Source organism: Schistocerca piceifrons, chromosome 2, assembly GCF_021461385.2.
Source record: "Schistocerca piceifrons isolate TAMUIC-IGC-003096 chromosome 2, iqSchPice1.1, whole genome shotgun sequence".
Taxonomy (NCBI): Eukaryota; Metazoa; Arthropoda; class Insecta; order Orthoptera; family Acrididae; genus Schistocerca; species Schistocerca piceifrons.
In genome coordinates, this window is record NC_060139.1 from 935,830,729 (window position 1) to 935,855,193 (window position 24,465).

The window sequence follows — 24,465 nt, forward strand, 5'->3', positions numbered from 1 at the left end:
AAATTCCCGGGTTTTTCCCAAATCTCGCGGTTGTCCCGGGTCGCATACACCCTGGGTACATCTTTCACTTACTTCCACATTTTTTTGTTCTTGTGCACTTTCTTTGGTTTTTTGTAAAAGATTTTGTGTGGAGACATTCTAAAATTATGGTAGACTGAAGGTTTGCGTACAAACATTTTGTTAATAATTTAGTTTTCCATTTTTATGTTACAGGCTGGGTCTCTGTGTAAGGGAGGGAAAACCCAATGAAGAACCTCTTTCCAAATTTTAGTTGCTAATTGATGGGTTCTCAATATAGAGCATCAGTAAATGAACTCCAGAGACATTGGGTGGAAGCTACAGAAATCACTTCTGATTACAGTTACAGAGCAGTTCAATGAAAAACAAAGAAAAGCTCAATCTACTCCATCTGCTAGAGCAAAAGTCATTCCTGTTTCAATGAGCAAAAGGAAAAATGTAATAAATAAATTTTGTTATTGATTTTGTGTTTCTGACTGAACTGTATCGCAGCTACAGTGGTTCACTACACATGATAAGTTGTAATAAATACAGGTGCAGCCTATTTATAAAGCAGTAGAAGATCATTAAATGCTAGAATGAATATCATACAATAACTTGAGTAATAATATTAAACTGAGTTATTCATGGAGTTTAGTCAAATTATGTCAGGCAATGCTGAGGGAATTATATTTAGAAATGAGACACTAAAGATAGTAAATAAGTTTTGCTGTTTGGGAAACAAAGTAATTGATGATGGGCAGAATTTAAAAGAAAAGGTGATAAAATCTGAACAGGCAAAACCAATGAGTTCTTCTGAAAAACAAAAATTTTGTTAACACTGAACATAAACTTAAATGTTATGGAGCCTTTTTTGAAGGCATTTGTCTGGAGTGTAGCTTTTTACAAGAGAAACATGGATATCAAACAATTCAGTCAAGAAGAAAATAGAAAATCTTGAAATACTGTGCTGCAAGAGAATGCTGAAGATTACATGGGTAGATCACGTAACTAATAACCAAGTACTGCATCAAATCAAGGAGAAAATAGATTTTTCCCACAACATGACCAAAAGAATGGATTATTTGATACGATACATCCTGAAATATCAGGGAGTGGTTATTTGGTAATGAAGGGAAGTGCAGAGGATAAAAATTGTAGAGTGAGACCACAGTTTGACTACAATACAAAAATGGATGTAGGCTGCAGTACTTATGCAGAGATGAAAAGACCTTCTCAGGATAGGCTAATGTGAAGAGCTGCACCACTGTAGTATTTGGAGTGAGGACCACTAGAAGAAGAAGAACTACTACTACTACTACTACTACTACTACTACTACGTGATCAGGCCCAGTGGACCGCATGCATCTACAAGTTTCCTCCTCCACTGTATTCTGTCCATTGCTGCTATCCACCATTCATCCACATCTATTGACATTTGTTTTAAATCTTCATGGAGTCCATCCCTCCAACGCTTCTTGGGTCTCCCTGGTGGTTTCTTTCCTGTAGGTGTGAAATCCAGGAGCTTCTGAGGCCATCTGTGATCCTCCATCCAGGCCACATGGCCGGCTCACTGCATTCGTTTGGCTTTGATAGTTCCTGCTATGTTGGGCTGCTGGTATAGTTCCTCAAGCTCTTGGTTGTGTCTGATCCTCCATTCCCCCGTATCTGCATCCAGAACCGGACCAAAGATCTTCCGAAGCACTTTTCTCTCAAAAACAAGGAGCTTATGGATGTCCTGTTTCCGGATACTCCATGTCTCACAGCCATATAGAACAACAGGCTGGATCAGGGTTTTGTACAGTCGAATCTTGAACTGTCTGGAGAGAGATTTGGACCGAAGCAGTTGTGCTAGGCTATGGTAAGATCGGTTTCCTGTTTGTATTCTGGCATTGATCTCTGCTTCACATGACGAGTTCTCAGTGAAAAGTGTCCCTAGGCATTTGAATTCTTGCACTCTCTTGTAGGAATGGTCCACAACCAGTAGTGATTGTAGATGATCAGCAGTCTGACAATGACCATGTGTCATGATGAGGTACTCTGTCTTAGCTTCGTTTATGTTTAGCCCAAATTTGCTGGCAGCCTCCTTTAGTGCTTTGGTCATTTGCTCCAACTCCTCTTCCGACCTAGAGAGTAAACAGATGTCGTCTGCATAGGCTAAGTATGCCAGTCTCTTTCCTTCGATTTAAATCCCTTTGTTCTCTTGGAAGGTCTCGCGTACGATCTTCTCGAGGGCAAAGTTGAACACGATAGGGGACAACCCATCTCCTTGCCTGAGTCCTGTCACAATTTCAAATTCCTTAGTTATGCGATTTCCCATCTTGACCTTTGCATGTGTTTCATTCAGACAGATATTTATCAGATTGATGAGTTTCTCTGCTATGCTAAACTCCCTTAAACAGTTGAGCAGGCTCTTGCGATGTATGCAATCATAGGCCTTCTTAAAATCAACGAATAAAATATGCAAATCTTTACCATAGTCACCCAGTTTCTCAGTGAGCTGCCGGACACTGAAGATGTGATCTACTGTTGACCGTCCTGGCCGGAAACCTCCCTGGTACTCCCCAATCACCGATTCTGCCACTGGCTGAATTCCATGTATGAGGAAATTGGACAGGATCTTATAGCAGACGTTAAGCAGGGCGATTCCTCGATAGTTGTCACATTTTAGTTTGTTGCCCTTCTTATGTATTGGACAAATCAGAGCTGTTTTCCATTCTCCTGGTAGTTCTTCTTTGGTCCATATTGCCTGTATCAGTCGGTGTATTTTTTCTGCAAGTTTCTCTCCTCCTGCCAGGATCATTTCAGCCTGTATTCCATCTTCACCTGGACTCTTATTCTGTTTAAGGTATCTGATTCTGGTTTTTATCTCATCCAGGGTAGGTGGGGGATAGTCTGCATAGGCTGTAATTGGGTACTGGAAATCAAACTGCAGTTCGGGTTCATCACAATTTAGCAGCTGTCGAAAGTACTCTTTCCATCTCTCAGCTATGTCCCTATCATTCATCAGGATCTTATCACGGGAATCTTTGACAAATTTCTGCTTGGCCTGGTGACCTTTGCAGAGGTACTTCCCCCTCAGAAACATTTCCCTCGTCTTTTGTCCTCTGAAGTCTGTTTCTGCTTCAGTGATGATATTCCTTATGTATTTCCTCTTTGCTCTTATCAGGATTGCTTGTGTAGTCTTTTGGACCTCCTCAAATTGTGCTTTGGCGTGTGCCAGATTTGTCCTCTTCAGCCATTTGTTCCTGGCTTCCTTTCTCCTTTCCAGGGCATCTGAACATTCCTTTACAAACCAGATCTTCTTGCCCACTGGGTTTCCCATGAGTGTTTCCATTGCTGTATCCCTAACTGAGCTCTGGATGTTTCCCCACATTAGTTCGAGGTCCTGATTCACGTCCACTTCACTGAGTGCTTCAAAGCGGTTACTAAGTTGCAACTGGTATCTGGTCTTCGTTGCCTCATCTTTCAGTTTCTCCACATGGTACCTTTCCACTCTTTTTAACTTAGGCCCCGTTCTTCCTTTACACTGTGTGTTTAAACGGCCTCTGACCAGGAAATGATCACTCCCACCTTCGGCACCCTGCGCTGTCTTAATGTCTAACATCCATCTCTTGGCTCTGAGATCAATGGCAACATGGTCTATTTGATTTACAGTTCTCCCATCTGGTGATACCCAGGTTCCTTTATGTATGTTTTTCCGCTGGAAGTTTGTGCTGGAGATGAACAACCCTAATGATGTAGCGAAGCTGATGAACCAAACTCCATTGTCATTGCTTAGGTTGTGTAGACTGTGCCTACCTGTTGTGTCTTGGAATATTTGTTCTTTCCCAACCTTGACATTCATATCACCAAGGAGGATTCTCAGGTGTCCATTTGGTATAGCGTCCATCACTGCCTCTAGCTGTGCATAGAACTCGTCTTTCACTTCACATTCGCTCTCCTCCGTGGGAGCATGACAGTTCACAAAAGTTGCCTTAATATGCTTTACTTCCAGTGTTAGAACAGATATTCTTGGGTTGCCTGAAACGAATTCTGAAACATTAGTAGCCAACGTCTTACTGACGCAGAAACCAGTGCCTAACAGATGACCTCGTTCACAGGCTCCATACAGAATTGTACAGTTTTCAACATCAATGCTCCCAGCATCGTCCCACCGGATTTCTTGCAGTGCAACTAGGTCTAGTTCGTACCTCTGAATTTCCTTGACCACACTGATTGCAGCTCCTGTCTTGTACAGACTCCTTACATTCCACGTTCCAAATCGTATACCGTTTCGCTGGCTTTTCTTAAGGGGTATGTCATGCTCTTCTATAAATAAATAAAAGAAAGTCCTACACTGTGGTTTTATCTGTATAGGAATTTTGATACAGTTTTCACTAATAGACAGGCTGATTCACAAGGTAGGTTTACATAATCAGGCCTGGCAAAGCATGGCTCATGAGCCATTCACCTCCAGCAAGTGCTTTCCCCTCCAGCCCCACTCACATGGTCTCATTACAGCCTCACCTATGGTTTGCTTATTTGTCTGCACTACATGAAAACATATTTGCTTTAGTCCCATTGCTTGGAGAAACAGGCTTGAATATTTTTTAATGTCATTAACAAACCATGTGGTTTTCAAAAATGCCCTGCAATTTGTATCAATGGTGTACCAGCTATGGCCAGTAATGCATATGTCTTCATTGGTCAATTAAGAAAAAACTGAATAAATTGTTCAAATTTTAAGTGCATTATGTTTCAGGAATCACTGTGTGAGAAAAGGGTCTGAATGTTGCCCACAGTGAAAAAGTTACAAAAATTAAGAACATAATATGTGATGGAAATCAATTACTATCTCAACAAAAATCTAAACAATTTCTGGAAGAAGCTGTTGTGAAATATGGAAATATAATTCTTGATCTCCAACTTCATTGGCTGAGTGCAGCAAAATCTTTAGCCAACCCCCCTCCCCCCCCCCCCAATTCCCCACCAATTTTTTTTACTTAGAAAAGAACTTGTCAAAGAAGATATATAATCAGATACTATGGTATTTGAAAGTAAACTGAAGGATTCACTTTTTTATCAGAATTATCATTTCTAACAGATGTTACCAACACAAAATAGTTTGAATTTAAATTGAAAAGGAACAGAATACACTATTTCTGATATCTTTGTAGATATTAACTGATTCTTGTGTAAAAGTGCATTGTTTGAATTGCAACTAAATATGGAAAATGACTGTCATTTCCCGAGGTGCTATGAACTGAAACAAGACCACAAGGAAGTAAAATTTTCAAGATTTACTTCCATTATTGATGAAATCTCCAAGAGTTTCACAGTCATTTAAAATATACTAAATCTCTAGTGTGGGATATCATTTTCTTTAATAATCCAATGAAAATTAGTCTTTTAAGTGTTGGAAATGATTTTCAATTAGAAGTGTGCAGTTCACAAAATGATTCATTAATGTTACCCAGAATGGAAAGTGATGCTGCAATTTTTGAAGTCATAAGCACAAGATTGGTGACCAACACTAACTGATCTTGCTCTTAAAATATTTTATTTTATTTTATTTTATTTATTTATTTCTTTCTTTCTGACTCACAAATTATGAATGCATATTTCTTTCAAGCAATTACACTAAATGTGCTCAGCATAGTGAAGTGATCAATGAGTGGCTGGAACATCATCTTCATTTCGCTACAACATAAGCTGAAATTGATTTGCAGAATTTTTCAAGATAAAGCTAAGTGAAGCTAAACAAAAATTTAGATATCTTGTTAATGTAAGTTGAAGAGTTCGTGAGGAATAATGAAACACAAATCGAACTTTTAATAGTTTATGTCTCATGACATTTACATACAGGAAGTAGGTAGGGTCTATTGCCCGCGAAGATTGACAGTCGTCACTGCAGTTGGCCGGTGTGGCAGTGATGGGACCATGACAGTATCGCACAAGACAAGTGGGGGGAGAAGTACTCACAGGAGGGGAATGCCTGTGAACCAAGCTTTGCCAGGCCTGATGTAATTTATAAATATTTCGCACAAACTGACTGAAGTATGATGAATCAAAGTCTCCAGCTTCTGTGAAAACGATGCCATTGGGATCTACTGGAGAATGCCAGAACTGCTTGGAATCATCTGTATGTATTATTGTCATATGGCAGAGGGTGCTTTGTGCCAATGTTGCAAGGCAAAGGGTGCATCATATTGAGGTTACCTGGCAGAGGCTGCTTTATACCAATGTACCACATATGGCAAAGAGTGCTTTGTAGCAATGTTACATGATGAAGGGTGCTTTGCACCAGTGTTATGTGGTGAGGGTGCTCCGTGCCAATGCTGTGTGGCAGAACAGAGGTGCTCCATTGACTATAGAGGGTGCTCATACCACTGTTACTTACATATGGTTCTTTGTTACGATGTTTCATTGTGGAGGATCCTTCATACCAATATTGTGCATGGCAGATTGATGTTGCATAGCATGCTTCGTACCAATCTTGCACGGCAGAGGGTGCTTCATACTGATGTTTTGTGGCAGGGTGTGCTTCATAACGATGTTGTAAGGTGAAGGGTGCACCATACTGTTGTGTGTGGCAGAGAATGCTTTTTTGACAATGTTACTTTGTACTGATGTTGCATGGCAGAGGTTTCTTCATACCAATCTAGCATAGCAAAGGGTGCTTCATACCAATATTTCATGGCAGATGGCACTTTGTAGTGATGTTATGTTTCAAAAACCAGGAAAAGGTCACACAGAAAATATAGCTTACAGAAGGCTGACACAGGAGTCAGGTGTCCAGCAAGTGACTGTATCTTGTGTTGAGCTCTGCTGCTATTGAGCAGACTGCACTATACTGATACTGCAGTCGAGTTGCCAGCGAGTGGCCGTAGCTCGTGTCGAACTAGCACTGCAGTTGGGCAGACCAGTCAGCATGTTAGCTCACAGATTTCATAACTGTCATGAGATGTCACTCCAAATGCCAATTAAATATGGAACAAGTAACATTTGTGTCTTATGCACACTTTCATGGCCTGCATTGCTTAAATCATTTTAAGATGTATGAAATTTATGATCTTCATTTACATAATACATTTCTCTGAATTTTAATCACTGCTATACACAGTGGCCCGTAAACAAAATTACCGCTCTGTCAGATAAATTGTCTAGTCACTGACATGTGCGAAGCCAGGGCAAGGCACTAGTACCATTAAAAATGTGAAAGCAAATTAAATTTTTATCACACTTACATTTATAGTTGTGAAATTTAACTTTATGGGACTTGCCATTATTGTGAAAGACTCTGAAAATTTTATATATACTATTTTGTTTGTACTTTTTTAACTTCTCGCAATTTGAATACACGTTAAAAAGTGGAAAGTGGCTTACCTGGTCATCAACAAGTGGTTGGAAATGTACAAGGCCAGCGCTATCATATGTAACACAGCGCCTCAGCTCCATCTCAAGGCTTCCCAAGGCAGCACTTAACTTTCCTTCAAGGTCCTCTCGGATTCTCTAAAAATTTTATTTTAGTAAGTAATGTGAATTATGCCATGGAAACTGTTTACTAGATACAGCATTAAATCGAATAGAATTACTTGCTTTTACGTGATTCATTTCTATGATTACAGTCTATGTTATAAAAAGTGGTGTGAATAACAACACAATGAATTGTTTGCTCTGCAACTGAATGGAGACTGCAATGGACCTTCCTAAAAGATGAAAAGTCAGTGAGGTGCTCAAATTGTTGGCTTCTGCATTGAGTCACCTGAAAATTATTCATAGCCTGACTTGAAACTTCGGTGTGCCAGCAACTCTTTCCTACTTTTCTGAACTCAATAGAACATCTCCTGCATGTCTTGTTGGACTTGTACTCCGGGAAGGAAGTGTAGAGTGGAGAATAGTTTAACTATAAAGTCAGTCATTTTAAGAAAAAAATTTTTGTCTTCCACTATGCAGCAACACTGAAAATACTACACCAAATCTCATAAGTGACTTTTGAGACTAATGATCTTCCCAAATAGACCAGTTTTTCCTACTGTTCCAAACTCCACAGAAGCCTTTAAAAGGCACTAAGCCTCATAAGTGACTTTTGAGACTAATGATCTTCCCAAATAGAACAGTTTTTCCTACTGTTCCAAACTCCACAGAAGCCTTTAAAAGGCAAGAGATCAGGTTGAAATCCGGACAAAAACAAAAAACATCATTTTTATCTGCCAGCATGTATCATTACAGTGAACACTGTACTTCAAAGTGAAGAATTATGCTACAACGTTCTCTATCTTTTAGTTTTGTTGAAAATATAACCCAGCTAGGTATGTAAAAGGCCTAAATGAAGATGTTCCATAGAAGTTCTCAAATTCCTTTACTGACATAAGAGCATTTGCAGTTTTCAAATCCTTGACACTCCTGTTAATGAAATTGCATTATGTCTTATGCATTTTGGTTGATTTGTGTTATCTGATGTTTGTTTAACATTATTACCCCACATTTCACTTACTAATGTCTTTAGTATTTGTTCTGCTACTGTCAAATGAGCTTAAAATTTTAGGCTGAATGGCTTTTCTTCCCCATAAATGTATAGTAATAGTGACACATACTATATCACTGCAGCTGACTGATGTTATTTCAAGGAAGATGTATTACAGAAATATATATGTTTCTACTGTAAGGTCCATGACATTTAGAAATCTTCCCATGGTTCCTGCTGGCAAGTAGCTAGTGCAAGTCCCTTAGGGGTCTTCTTATGAAGAGCACATCCATAAGTTGCACATGTGTGACAGAAATGTTTCCAGATAGATGATTATAACATGTTAAAGAGGCACCAACTGGAAACCAAGGGGTGACTTTTTCTGTGTGCACAGGACCATCGGTGATGCTGCTGGGGATTGCTGTAGCTGGGACGTGAACCAAGACTGATTGCTACTTGCATCCTCACTACGCTGTGATGAAGTTACTGTCTGAAATCCTTCTCTTGCTCTTTCCATTTGGAGGGTTCCAGACTGCACTGAGCTGGACTCCTTAATCCCTATTGTAATGTTGTTTGTCATGTGAAAATGTATCACCTCCATTAGAATGCAGTCTCAGAATGATGAAGTTTGGGATATAACCTACACCTACACTCCTCAAGACATGTTAGAGTGTGTGTGCTGCAGGGTACTTCATGTACCATAATGACTTCTTCCTCTTCCTGTTCCAATTGTGAAAGGTGCATGGGAAGCACAGCTGTTGGTAAACTTCCATTTAACCTTCAAGGTTTCATTGCAAGACAGATGCAGGAGGAAGTAATACATTGCCTGAGTCATCCAGGAATGTACAATCTAATAATTTTAGCAGTAAAACACACCATGATGAACAACATTTCATCTGCCACTGGAGTTGAATGAGCACCTCTGCATTGTGTTTGCACTTACTAATTGAACCACTGACAAAACATGCTGTTCTTCTTTGCATCTTCTCTATATCCTCCATCAATGCTATCTGGTAGGTAGGAGAGGCAATAAATCAAGTATCGGTTCAATGCGAGTTTTGCATGCTATCTCCTTCATGGGTAGAGTCCAGTCCTTTGAGAATTCTCCCAATGAAGAAGAGACCACATAGCAATTGGATTTTTGTAATTTTTTATATTTATGGTATGTGAAGTTCAGAACTTAACAATCATTCAGTCAAAGCAATTCAATGCAAACCTCTAAAATTCTCCAGTAAATCATTTTTGATGTTTTCTAAGTGTCTTCAACACCCTAAAGTAAGGACAATTATTTTTGACCACTAGCATGGCTCTGTGGTAGAATGCTTGCCTGCCATGTAGGGATCCTCATTTCAATTACTAGCTGATGAAATTTTTTAAACGAAGGCACCTGCTCTACTAGTGTTTATGTGATGCACAAGATGGAAAATAATCAGTAGCCCTCAAGACTGGTAATTGCTGGTTTTAGCTTCCATTCCAGATATAAATTCTTAACAACCTATGTCTTATAAAAGATTATTAATAAGGCTTGCTTAAATTAGAAAAAAATTACAAATTATTATTTTTTATTCCTTATATATTTTACACTTCATGGAAACACTGATGAAACATGCACCTTTGTTTAAAAATCTACCACAGCTGGGAATTGCACCCAGGCTACCTCCATGATAAGTGAGTATTCTACAACAGAGCCATGCAGCACATTAAAAAAAAAAAAAAAAAGCTTTAGGGTATTAAAGATGATCAGAAAACATTACAGTCAATTTCCTGCAAATTTTTGAGAGTTGCATCAATCTGCTTTGGCTGCTTCATATCTCAATTCTAAACTTCACATAGCACAAGTATAAAAAAAATACAAAAATCTTGTCAGTCAAGACTCTGGCTACCTTAAAATTAGCTTTATGAGGTCATTCCACTTCAGATTTCTTTGTACACAAGCTCCCAGATATTTAACGGATTTTACTATTTCCAGCAACTCTTAGGTAATTGTGTAATCAAACAAAAATGGGTCTTTCCACCTGTTTATGCGCAATATGTCATATTTGTTTATTTTGAGGGTCGACTACCAATTCCTGCACCAAGTGAACAACACTCTCTCGGAAAATGCTTGAAGGTGCTTTTACATCTGAAGATTTCTCTCCCTTAAGGATGATATGTTGTGGTCCTGTTTGCTAGGAACTCTTCAATCCAATTAAAAACCTGATCTGATGATTCCATATGCTCATACTTTGTTCATTAGCTCATAGTGTGGAAGAGTATCAAACAGCTTCCAAAAGTCAATGAACACACCATAAACTTGGGTATCAGTATCTACTACAGTATCTTTTTGTTCTTGTACATGACCAGAGTGAATTGAGTTTTGTAAGAATGTTGTTAGTGGATGTTGATTCCTAAAGAGAAGATTTTCAGTCTCCAGAGAGATGATAATATGTAAGTGTACATATATTCCAAATTTCTGTAGCAGACTGACATCTGTGATATAGACCGTGGTTGTGTATATTAGTTGTATGGCCCTTCTTTAAAATGGAACTGACCTCTGCATTATTCCACAGTTATATCTCATGGACACTTATCTCAGTATCTCTAGTATCTTTCATTTTGATCTGTGATCTTCATGTGACACTTAAAAGGAGGAACCAAAGTCTGATCTCCCTCAATGAAACAATTTTGGAAAACAGAAAAACAGAATAATCATTTCCGTTTCCACTCTACTATCCTCAGTTTTGCTGCCAGTGTGGCCACTGAGTGAATGGAAAGTTCGATGATCTGTTGACTGATTTAAGAAACGTTCTAATACAACATTTCATACCTAGTAAAGTATCATCAGAGTCCACACCTGACAATGTTTTACAGCGTAAAATTGCATTTCTAAATGTATATAGCCCATCTGAAACCTTCTGGTGTCTTCAGATCTCTTCCACTTATACAACATTCTTTCATTATTCTTAAACCAAATGTTAAATGTGTATCATGTGATGTCTTATTATATTCTTTGTCTGCAGTCTATATTCTCCTACCATTCTGCCTTCTCTTCCTTTCTTTACTATTTCCAGCACCCCATCAAAATTAAATTTTTGTCTCCATTAATGTACTGAATAATTTCTTGTATCTTATCATATATTTTCTTTAAAATCTCATCATCTATGAAGACAGTAGGTATATCTACTTGTACTACTGGGGTGGCTCATAATTTTGTGTTTATCTGAGCTATGGTGATCCATTCCCTATGTTGTCCATAATAGTTTAACTGCATTCCTATTTAATTATTCATTTTTAGACCTACTTTGGTGTTATCTCTATTTGATTTTGTGTTGACAACCGGTCCAGTTGCTAAATGAACATGGTTCTCCTTTTAAAGCTGGACACAATTGTAAGTCATTTTCTGCCTACATGGTATCACTTCCCTAAATTATTCATAACCTTTTTACTATGTTTAGCTGTTGGTTGGCACAACAGTAACTTTGATTAAAAGTACAGTTTCTCGGTATATAAAATTTTGGAGTCTGTTTACTTGATTAAACAATTTATAAATTAGAATTTATCACAACTATTATATATTGCAATATTAATCCATTTTTGTAACAAATTATCAAGTGTGCACTACATTTTAACTGTTTTGTGATTTCTTAGGGACTGTTTATTAATTACTTGGCTATCATTTCAAATCCAAAATAAATAAGATCTTTTTGAAGCTGCCCACACATTTCAGGGAAGGTGCATTGCAGTTTACTGATAATCTGTAAGAAAGCTTCATTTAAGTGTAAACGATCATCCAGTTTCAGCCTACCTTACACTACTCCATTAAGCAATGTTTCTGACATCTGCAGGCACCATCACCAATTTTAACATTCAGAATTTTAACATTCAGGCACATTCACAATGAATTACAATTATTGCATGTCCAGATTTTGAATACACATTGATGTTTTTATTAGAAGAGAAGGTATTTTAATTTTGCATGAAATAATGAAGTATCCAAATAAACATAGTGCAGTCTCAGTTCTACTGTATATTGTATTAATTGAAATTTTACTGTAACTTGAAACACGTTTCATTGATTTTCCTGATTTTATGCAGTGATAAAAAATAATGTCTAAACAAAGACAAATCTAACTTTTGATTTACCAATGTCTGAGCTTTATCACGCAACAGACTGCAAGCTTCCTCATACAACTGACGTGCACTTGAAACCAGCTCTGTGACTTGAGGTCGTAGATTTGGCTGTAACATAAATAATAATAACTGTAACTGTTCTGTCAGTGTTCACACACTATTTTCATAACCAAAATTACAATTATTAGATATTAGTGTGAAACAGAAAACTAGCAGTGGGCAAATAAATGTTTGGTGAAAGTACAGGATTTTGTATGTTAAGCACACAAAACAGTTCTTAAATGCAAAATTAAGTTTTCGATTTCAGGGTTAAATTGTTGCTTATTTGTACTAATACTTTTGAATTAATTGTTAGTTTACAACAATGGGGAACATGGGGGCTCAGTGCAGACTAAACTGCTAAATTTATCTCTAATGTAGATTATTGATGGAGGAGATATTCATAACAACAGTAAATGTCTAAAGTTTCTTATTGTATATCATAAAAATGACTATTTGTGTTTTTCTTATCATAGTTTTGCACTCTTATTATCCATTAGAGGCAGCATTCTGCAATACAATTGCTAAAGAAAATGACTACTTGCTCACAAATTAGTAACAGTTCATAATTTTGGCAATTTGGATGTATGTTAAAAATAACTGCTACATGTCAACTTAAGAATGAGCTATCCTTGTAATAAATGAGGCAATACACATTTATTCAAGGATACTTGTTTTGTAGTGATATCATGTGGAAAAATAATTAGCATATTAAAGTAAATCCAAACAGTGTCAATGATTATGCTACTTGGATAAAAATCAGGTCTTTGGAAATCATGTACTCATATGTTACTATTAATGTATACTTTTTTCATTGTGTGCATATTAGAAGTTGTAAGATTGATGCTGTGACTGACACAATCTACCCAGTCATGACTGGTGAATGACCAAATACAAGGATAAATTGTGATAGAAATAGCTCCAGTTTACATAAATAAAACGAATTGAGATAAAAGATATGAAACTTACTCCTTCAACAATTTTACCACCAGGATGCACTTTCTCAAGATGTGTAGACGCTTGTACAGCAAGTTGATAGAGCTCTGGTTCTATCATGGGGTGACTGATTGCTACCAGTTTTACATACCTGAAACAGATTTTGTTATCTCTTAGTTTTTTTAAAAAAACACTGTTATTTACAATATAACGTATGGTAAACAAAATTATCATATGGCATTATTGGCAGGGAGTTGTCTGGAGTTGTTTGGCCACCTGGTGAAAGTCTTTCTACCTGATACCACTTCAGCAACTTGTGCATCCTTGTGAAAATATGAGATGAAATGTTTTGAACAATGCAACCATATACTTTCCAAGTGAAGAAAATCTCTGGCCTGGCCAGGAATTGAACCCAGGAACTTGCAATCTAGAGGCAGTAATAATAACTACTAGACCCCAGTCATAGCATATGGTGATAAGCTCAACTGTGCTATAAAATGTTTCACTGTGGGGCATACTGGATCAAGTCCATCCACAAGAAGTGGTTCTCATCATCTTTGAGGTTAGTTGCACAACTAATTTATGAAAGTCTTCAAAACAAAAATGCACTTCCATTAAGTTTCTGCAAATTTCCCCAACAGCATGACTTCGTGATAAATAAAGTAGGTAGGAGAACCTCTTATGGCACACATGAATAAAAAGGACCAAGTGTCTTTGTAAAAGGGGCAAACTACCTAGCTCTTGGTCCTAATAGTCCCTACTTCTGGAAGAGAAGAGAAATATATAAGAGAAGCTTAAAAGGAAGGATAGGATACTCTGACCCTAGGACAAGAGAAACCCTTACTTGTAGTGAGGATGGGAGGAAACAGGTGGGTCCCTCCCATTATGGGGTCTCAATACCTTGTCCTTCCTTTTTAACCTTATCTAACTTATACCTTTCTCCTCCCCAAAGGATGAGCTATTAGTTCCAAAAGCTAAGCAGTGTGTATGCTGAACTTTTATAAATATTGGCAGTGCTATACATTTCATCTCATGATGTAAGTAGTAGCCAGCAATTCTGTCATAGCTGATTAGTTTTTTAAATTAAATTTTCCTTTGATTCAACAGAAATCTTGGTCTGCCAGACACACACACACCACACACACACTCACACACACACACACACACACACTCACACACACACAGAGATAAACTTTCGGAATTACATAAATCAATTTGTTACAATTAAAGATGTCTTAAAAATAAAACAATATCTCTTCAGACATAGTTTACTTCTATAACACATTTCAGAAAACACAGACTTTGAATAAATGTGCTTGGTCAGAAAAAAAATTTAAGCAATACAAGTTGTTTGGTATCAGTGTTGCTTTACTGAGTTGTGATATAAGTCCTTCATGTGTATATATTACAAGTATTTATATTTGCAACTAAATACTGGATTCTGTATTATCTGGTTGACAACTACAATGCAAGATCATCACAATATATCAGATTAATTACCATAACACAATAGTGTTCAATATTTGAGGGAATGGACTACATCTCAACCACAGCAGGTGCCATGGATAGAAACAGCTGCTAAATTAACAAAGAAAGTCACAAATGTGCTTCAGTAATAGTAGTTAAGAATATAACCATGTTCACATACATATTCTATTGAAACAGCAGTTGTAACCTGTTAGCTGTTAGACAAAAGTTGCACATCACTGTAAAAACTGCAGCAGATACACGAGAAAAGTCACCTTCCTGTATATCATTAATCATGAAACCTACTGATAATATCTGTGAAACACATTCAAGCAACAGATAACAAACTGTCATTCACAAAGGTTATTAATGTATTCACACTAAGAATATGGGACCATTTGGGTAAAGTCATTCATCACTCATTCCTTCACACAGCATGCTCTGCAAACCTCACAATGAAGGAGAGCTTTCAATGATCTGTAGCAAGTCATGCTATGCACTAATAGGCACAAGCAGTCACTGCAGGCAACTTCTGTATAATATGAACATTAATATTAACCAGATACATTATAGAAGGATTGGTATAAGTGTAATTTTTTTACTTTGTTTTTGAATATCTGGCGATTTTCAGTTTTCTGCTTGACAACTACTTTTTTGCAATTCTTATGGTACCAACTGTGTCTTTATAAACTGCAATCAGTTCACCACTCTCATCTCCACAGAAAAAATGTTTAAATTAGCTGCCATGAGTCCCTGCTAGAGAGGGCTTGCCAGATATTGTTAGGCGGGACTATACACACCACAAGAGGATGCCATTTTCACATAACCTCACTGCCTGTAACTGTGATTTGTCCACGTGTCTTTTTACGCTGTTGCACTCAGTGCTTCATCTAAAATTATCCCAGATTGTCCACAGATTATCATTAGAATACTCTCCAATCACACCAAGCATCTGGATGACAGTGTAATAAGAAATTTTAAACTATGACTGCTCATGAGTACTGGTACACAGGCCTAGTGGAACAGAAAGAGAGACTGTAGGATACAAAATTATGTATGCTTTATATCGAATATATTATAAGTAAAGAAATTAATGTTTTAATCCCCCAGTAGTGTTTGATATGTTCTAGAATGTTCATCCAAGGTGTTTACACCAATCGACACAACAATTCTCAACTCCAGTTAGGGTCATATAGTCTAAATAGAATTTATTTTCTCATCTAGCACTGTGGTTTTGAATTTCACAGTCCATTCTAAATTCACTCTTATTATTAAACACAAATGATGTTAGGGAGTAAATGCATTGGAATGCAAGTGTAGGAATCCCAAGGTGGTTAAAGAGGCTTCTGCAAGGTGTTCAGTTATCAGCTGTGCCTAATACTCTTACTGACAATTGAGAAAAGGGTAGATTACTAATCACTGTAAAGATGACAGTCTGACCAGAGCGGTCAGAGATAGCAGTCATGTGCTCATGAGGTGTGCCTGCTTGTGTGAACGTATGTGTGTTTTCCTGTCCTTTCTTAAGAAGATTTTGGCCAAAAGGTCAGTGTGTAATTGTCTATTCATTGTGCTTGTCACAACTCAATGTATCATGTTTACGGTGAGCAGCAATCTATCCTTTTCAAACAATGGAAAATCCAGGATATGTTTGCCCCACTCCCAAACTCAATCATGCTGCACTTGTTAAAGATCTTCTTCCCTTCTCCCAACCCCTATACTGGAAACACTTTTTGCCACTAATCCTACCAATCAGACTCCACCAAAGACCAATGTTGAACCCTGCCTGACTTAGTCCATTCCTCCATCCAACTGTGATCTATCCCTACTGCCTCCAATTCACCCCTGTTAACTTCCCAGAATTTCTTAACCTTGAACTTAGCCTCATCATCACTCCCCAAATCACTCAACATGCAAGCTAACCTTAGATCTGCAGAAAGAACTGCAATCCACCACCTACCAACTGATCCTGACCTTATAATCCTACCTGCTGAGAAAGGCTCCACCACTGTTGTTTTGAACTACAAGGGTTACCTGGCAACTGCCAGATTCGTCCCCTTTCTAGAAATCCAGCAGGATCTTGAGTCTCTCCTCAAATCCTTAGGCCCATCCCAGAACCTATCCCCAGAGTCTCTCCTACCTACTCACTCCTACCACTCCCCACATTCCTACCTACTACATGCTTCCTAAAGTCCATAAACCAATCCACCCAGCTCACCCAATTGAAACAGTTACTGTCCCCCACTGAGAGAATCTCTGCTCTTGCAGACCAACACCTTCAACCTACTACCCACAACCTGTCTTGCTATATAAAAGATACCAACCATTTTCTTCATCAAATCTCCACAATTTTTGTTCCTTTCCCACACAGTGTCCTGCTTGTTGCTATTGATGCCACCTCCCTTTATACTAACATCCCTAATGCTCATGGCCTTGGCGCTATTGAACACTATGTTTCCCAAAGCCCACTGGATTCCAAACCTACAACCTCCTTCCTGGTCACCATCACCAACTACATCCTCACCCACAACTACTTCTCCTTTGAAGGCATCACCTACAACCAAATCCAGTGTACAGCAATGGGCACTCACATGGCATCATCCTACGCCACTCTACTCATGGGCCATCTAGCAGAACCCTTCCTAACCACCCTGAATCCCAAACCCTCCACCTCATTCAGATGCATTGATGACATCTTCATGATCTGAACTGAGGGTGAGGGCATCTTATCCACATTCCTCCAGAACTTCAACACCTACTCCCTCAATCAATTCACCCAGTCCCCCACAATGTTGATCCCCAACACAAAGATAGCTCCATCAGTAGCTCCATCCACATCAAACCTCCAACCACCAGAAACACCTCCACTTTTGACCACTGCCACCCATTCCATACCAAGAAGTCCCTTCCATACAGCCTAGCCAACCATGGACATCGCTTCTTTAGTGACAAGCAGTCCATCTCAAAATACACCAAGGGTCTTACTGAGTACTTCACTGACTGTAATTACCCTCCAACCTTGTACAGGAATAGATCTGCTGTGGCTTATCTCTCCTGCCTTATCTCTCTAGTCATGAAGCACTTCCTAAAGTCCCACCATCTGGCACTGGAGCAACTGAATCACATTCTCCACCAGGGTTTTGAATAACTCTCGTTGTGCCCTGAAATGAGGTATGTCCTACCCACTATTCTTCCCACCTTTCCCATACAGTGGTATTCTGCCACCCACCAAACCTACACTACATCCTCATCCATCCCTCCTCAGCCCTTACTCCCAACCCCTTGCCTGATCACTCATATCCTTGTAATAGACCTAGCTGTAAGATCTGTCCCATACATCCTCTCACCACCACTCACTCCAGTCCAGTCATAAGCATCACCTATCACATCAAAGACAGGGCTACCTGTGAAAACAGTCACGTGATCTATAAGCTAAGCTGCAACCAATGCTCTGCATTCCTCGTGGGCATGACAACCAACAAGCTGTCTGTCCACATGAATGGGCACTGACAAATTGTAGGCAAAAAACAGCTGGACCACCCAGCTGCTGAGTATTCTGCCCAAAACAACATTTTTCAGTTCAAGGACTACTTCACAGCCTGTGCCATCCGGATCCTTTCTACCAACACCAGGTTTTCTGTACTGCGCAGGTGGGAAATCTTCCTGCAACACATCCAATGTTCCCATAACCCTCCTAGCCTCAACCTTAGTTAATCACTGCCCTTCATTCACCTATCCCCTTCCCTGTTCCCAGTCCAGCAATACACAGCTTTCTATTCTGTCAACATATTCATAGTGTTTTTACTCCCCCACCTCGCCCTCCATCTAACCACCCAACTGCATCTAGTTGCCTTACCCTCTCCCCATCTCATTTTCATCCCTGTATGCTCCCACAAGCAGCATTTTACATCCCCCACCCCTACCCTCCTACACCTCCCCCTTCGTGTCCCAGCCTCCTAACCTCTACCACCCAGACTGCTTCTCCTATCATGCACTGTTGCTTGCAGCCTGACCACCACAACCAGAGATGGTGGTCATGTGTGTATGAGTCGCATTTGCATAAATGTGTGTAATTCAGAAGAATGTGTGTAATTCAGAAGAAGACCTGTCTGTGACTCAACATCTTCACAATGGTGAAACACTGTAGCCTTTCCATAATCTGTCCTTTTCATAATTGTTGATACTCAAACCTGAACTGAATGTTTCATTCTGGAGTGGAGTGTATGCTGTTTGGAAACTTCTTGGCTGATTGTAAGTGTGAGCCCCCCACCAGGACTCAAAGCCAAAACTTTGGCATTCATGGTAATGCTCTTACCAACAGGACAAGCAAAGTATAGCCCATCCTCACACCGTCACTTCTGCTAGTAACTCTCTCAAACTTTCATAATATTACAGAAGATCTTCTGCATATGTTGTTGGACTAGAAGTCTTGGAAGTCACAGTCTGAGGGTTGTTTCCAGAATGAATGTCTCACTGCTGCAGAGTGTGGCTTTTTTGCAACCTTTTTGAGGGATTAAAGCAGCATTCCAAACAATTATACAGACATATTTGAAAGATACAATTTTTTGACAAAAATGATTTCTCAAACAACAGCAAAAGATAGTGCATCTACAAAGAGAGTAGTAGAAAAGAAAATCTCAAATGGAACAAAACTGATTGGAGTATGAAGAAGACAAAATGGAATGTTATATTGGGTAGGCCTCACTTTTCAGCAGTTAATATGGCAGATGGTATAATAACTAACAGACAGGAAATTGAACAAGCATACGAAGGTATCTTTAAATATCTGTAAAGTTCAAGTGATGAATCAGAAACATAGACAATGAGGAATGAAACTAATAACATGCTGGGAGTAACGGTAGATGAGACCTGTGAAAGCTTTCAAGTAATGAAGAAAGGAAACGCACCTGGAGATTAGTTCTCAATAGAAATAGTTAAAGTGGGAAGAAAAATAATATTAAAGTAACTTCCAAAATTTTTCACAAAAATCTCCACAAATGAAGACAGTTTTTTAAGAACTGGAACAACTTTGTACTTATGACACACCATAAGAAAGGAGATAGAAAAGACATACTCCACATCACCAAAACTATTCTCAGCAGTTCTAGAAGAAGTTCCCAGATCCATGAAAAAAAACAAAGAAGGAATATATGTCAATGGAAGAAACATGAACCACCTTAGTTTACTGATGACGCTGTGCTGTTTACCTCTAGTGCAAGTTAACTTCATCAACAAATACAAAAACTCAACAAAGAACATTTGTAAGTAGCCTTGAAGATCAATTACAAAAGATTAAAATAATAAGTAACTAGCGTGTCAATAAGAAAGTAGTGTAAATTAATAAGGAATCCACAGAATCACTCTATAAGTTTTTGTTCTTAATGAAGTTAAAGACAGTGATTGAATGTATAGCAAAAGAAATAAAAAGTAAAGTAAAAATGGTATGGAGTGGTTTAGATAAACTAAAGGGGCTTTTCAAAACCAGACCTCCAATGTGTCTAAAGAGAAAAGTTTACAGTCACTTTTGACTTACTACAGTGAGCCACGAACTTGTAAATTGAAAAACATTCAAAAACTGAGTGTTGCTCAGTAAGAAATGGAGGGATGCATATTAGGAATTACTAGAAGAGACAAAATAAAAATAAATGAAATATGATTTAGAAAATAGATTGGAGTGGAACACCCAATGTAACTGGATGGGTGGCTCACTTAGCCAAGTTAACGGACGGCAGATGAACCAAGGAAGTTCTTCGTTGGATTTGAAGAGATAAGCAGACAATGAGATAATGACCTAAATGGAAAGTGGGTAGACGTCATTAGGAAACATTCAGGAGCAACATGGATGTATGGAGAAGTCACAGGAAGTCTTAATCCAGTAGTGTATGAGAACTATCAGATGGTAATGATGCTGTGATTATACAAGTGTTTTGTGTCTCATAAAGAAGGCACTAATCTGAAACAGGATAACCCTATCTTACTACAGGTAGGGAATAATGATTGTGGTAAAAAATTTACATTTCTTCCTCACCACTCTTTCTATGTACTGGTTGACCACACCTCTAAAAATGTGATGTAAAACATGGTCTTCATGGGCTATTGATAGAAGCCCATTTACACAATGATTTAAAGTGCTGGGCTGGAGGCAGATTAGGGCCACACGTCAGGTTACTATGACAAGCATAGTGCATGTCAACAATCAAACAACACACCACACGATGACCGAGAAGCTACCACAGGCAGCCTGATTGGCAACAACAGTCACCTTGTCTGGTTTGCGTACACAGTGTGACACCAGCGGTGTCTATTGGTAATTGTATCTTTATACAGACATCCACGGGCCTCTGAACCCTCAATTCAAATGTATCTCTGTCATGTAACTACTCTCTGTATATTTGTGTTCTTGTTGTCACTCTGTGACCCAATAAACTTTGTTATTTTAAGACTGTGTGTTTCCTTGTGTTCCTCGTTACAACACAAGTGGTGACAAGTGGGTGTAGAATTTTTGCGTGTTCTGGATCCTGTGGGCTTATTACCATTTGGTTCTATCACAGAGGCTCTCCTTCAGTCAGTCACCCAACAACAGTAAGATACCGTAGCCATGTTGGACTGGTTATTGGCTACATTGACTCAGGCTCTGGCACCAGTTGCTCAGCCACCAGTTCTCACCCACCACCATACTCACCCTCCAATCATTTGGCAGAAGACTGGGATCAATACGAGAACCAGCTGTGCAAACATCTTGTGCCATTTGGGTGTCTGTAAGACTTTTTTTCTTATCCTGGATATCCCCTTGCATTTATCACTTACTGTGTCACCTACCACTTCAGCAGGAGCCAGTGTCACTTTCCTTTGATGATATGTGTGTTTGCTGTCCTCTCATCAGCCAAAAGCATATGCATGTAGCCACTGTGCAGAATCAATTCTATCAATGTCACAAACTGTCACAGGAATTCTTCCATGCTTGGGTGGCCAGTCTTCACAGCCTCAGTTGTAAACATCTTTTGTCATGGCCCGGCCTCGGGAGATGTATGCGGGCACCATGGTCTGAGATGCAATCATTCTTTTGGCCACTGACAAGGAAGTGCACCACCATGCTCTGCTGTTTGAGGACCCTAAGTTGGAAGAGGTCATTTGAGGTTTTCCACACCATGGGCAAACACTGGGAGGCCATTGTTGACAGCATAGAAACCTGTTATGAGGAGCCTAGCACGCTAGAGAAGGGGGACAAAGCTGCAGTACAAACACACTTGCCCTGCTGCAATGGGCAAACATATCAGCAGCAGCAGGAACAGTGAACTCCACTTACTTTGTGTCCCCCATTTTGTACAGCATGAGTGGGTGGCCTCCCTCAGGTGGTGGGCCACTTGCCATAGATAATGCAGGAAGGCCACAAACAGCAGTAGGTCAATCTATAACCCCTCAAGAGTTGTTGCAAGAATCAGTGGACATAGATATTCATACCTGTTTCATTGTCATGTTCACCATTGTCGGAAGGCAGAACAAACTTTTCGTTGAAGTCCAGGTGATAAATCAACCACTGTGGCTACAGGTCAAAATAGGAGCTGCTGTGTCCCTACTCAACTCACAGACATTTGCCAGGGTCAGGTCCCAACTGTTGGCCTGCATGGAGCATTGATTGGTAATCTATAACAAACAGCAGATTCCTATTCTCAGCTATTTCACACTCAACACTGTTTACAAATTCGTTGTCTGTTCTGCCACATACTTGGTGGTAAATGATGTCAGTACTGAAAATTTATTTGGGTTGGACACCTTTGCTACTCTTACATGAGATGTATTCACAGTTATGAATACTGACAACCATAAATTGTACAATGGAATAATGACAATGCAAATTTGTGTTGGACCAGGACTCGAACCTGGATTTCCTACTTATCATGAGCAGTTACAGTCTGGCACACACTTTTATTGTTGTCATTCCATTATACAGCTGATGGTTTGCCATATTCGCAACTGCAAATACATTTCATGTATTTCATAATGGCTACTGTCACATGCATGCATGCATGTCTAAAGGAACTTTGCATAGTAATTTGGAATAACACTAGCACTGCAATACTGTATTTGCTACTTTTGGTTTTTCTATCATGGATGTGGTGCTTCTGGTGCCAGTGCCTTACCACAATTTGGATTACATGTGTTCTGAGTTTTCAGATCTGTTTGTCTCAGGGTTAAGTTGTATAAACAATTTCAAGGCACATGTCATCCTTAAACTCTCAGCTTGCCCCCATTTTTTCCAGAATGGGCCAGTGCCAATAGCTTTGTATGACAAGGTTAATGTAGAGCTAGATTGCTTAATGTTGTTGGGAGTGATTAAATTGATTTCCTTCAGTGACTGGATTACACCCTTAGTGACTGTAAAGAAGCCGTTTGGTCAGCTTCAGCTCTGTGGAGATTTCTAGGTAACTATCAATACACAGGCTGTCATGGACACTTACCCCTACTTCACCCAGAGGAGTTGCTCTCTAAGTTGGCCAGGGACCACACTTTTTTCAAAATTCGACTTTGCTGAATCCCATTGATTCTGTTGGTCGAGGCATTCCAACAGTTACTTGTGATCAATATGCCTTTTGGCCTCTATCAGCATCAGTGGCTAATGTTTGGGGTTGCTAGTGTACCACCCATTTTTCCATGTTTTCTAGGACAGGTCACATTGGTTGCTCCCAAGCTTATCAACTATCTTGATGATAGATGATATCGTCATGACAGGTGCTGCCATGGAGGGTCACCTACGTAATCTCTGTTCCGTATTTACTGTTCTGCAGTCTGCGGGCCTCAAGTGTGACCCCCTAAAGTCTCAATTTTTACAGCCTTCCATTGTTTATTTGGATCATAAAATTTCCAAGCAGGGTATATGCCCCATGTCAAACACCTGGTTGTGGCAATGGATGCATCAGAGTATGGGGTGGAAGCAGTTCTGGTCCAACGTCATTCTGATGGTTCTGAACAGCTGACTGCCTTTGTGCTCAAAAGACTCAAATTGGCTCCACAGCATATTCTCAGGTGGAGAAAGAAATCCTTTCTATCATCTATGCCGTAAAAAAAATTATATGTTTTTGTATGGTTCCAAATTTCATATAATAACCAATCATAAACCTTTGGTTTTTCTGTGTAGCCCATCGGTATCCTTACCAGACGTTGTCTTCAGTATTGGGCCCTGTTTTTGTCCCGATGCAGTTATGAGATCTTTTTTCATCCTACATCACAATATGTGAATACAGGTGCACTATCCTGAATCCCCATGGGCCTGGACCCCTCTTTTGATCAAGTGGAACTGCTTTGTTTTCATTTGGATGCACAGGCAGTACACAGAGTGGATGGTTTTCCCATCACTGGTTCCCATATTGCCTCTGCTGTGAAAACTGATCTGGTGCTCAGGTATGTCATTTCCATGATACAACAGGAGTAACCCGTTCAGCTAAGAGTTTCATAGTCAGACTGGCTTCAGA

General features: G+C 39.2%; 1 protein-coding gene across 1 annotated transcript in view; it reads right to left on the reverse strand.

The window, feature by feature from the left end:
* LOC124777768 (diacylglycerol kinase eta) overlaps positions 1–24,465 on the reverse strand; it is a 583,415-nt gene that overhangs the window by 19,999 nt on the left and 538,951 nt on the right. Inside the window, exons 22-24 of the mRNA XM_047253274.1 lie at positions 13,565–13,682; positions 12,569–12,664; positions 7,366–7,491 (exon numbers count right to left, since the gene is read on the reverse strand). Of these exons, the coding sequence (XP_047109230.1) occupies positions 7,366–7,491; positions 12,569–12,664; positions 13,565–13,682 (340 nt within the window). The remainder of the gene's footprint in view (positions 1–7,365; positions 7,492–12,568; positions 12,665–13,564; positions 13,683–24,465) is intronic.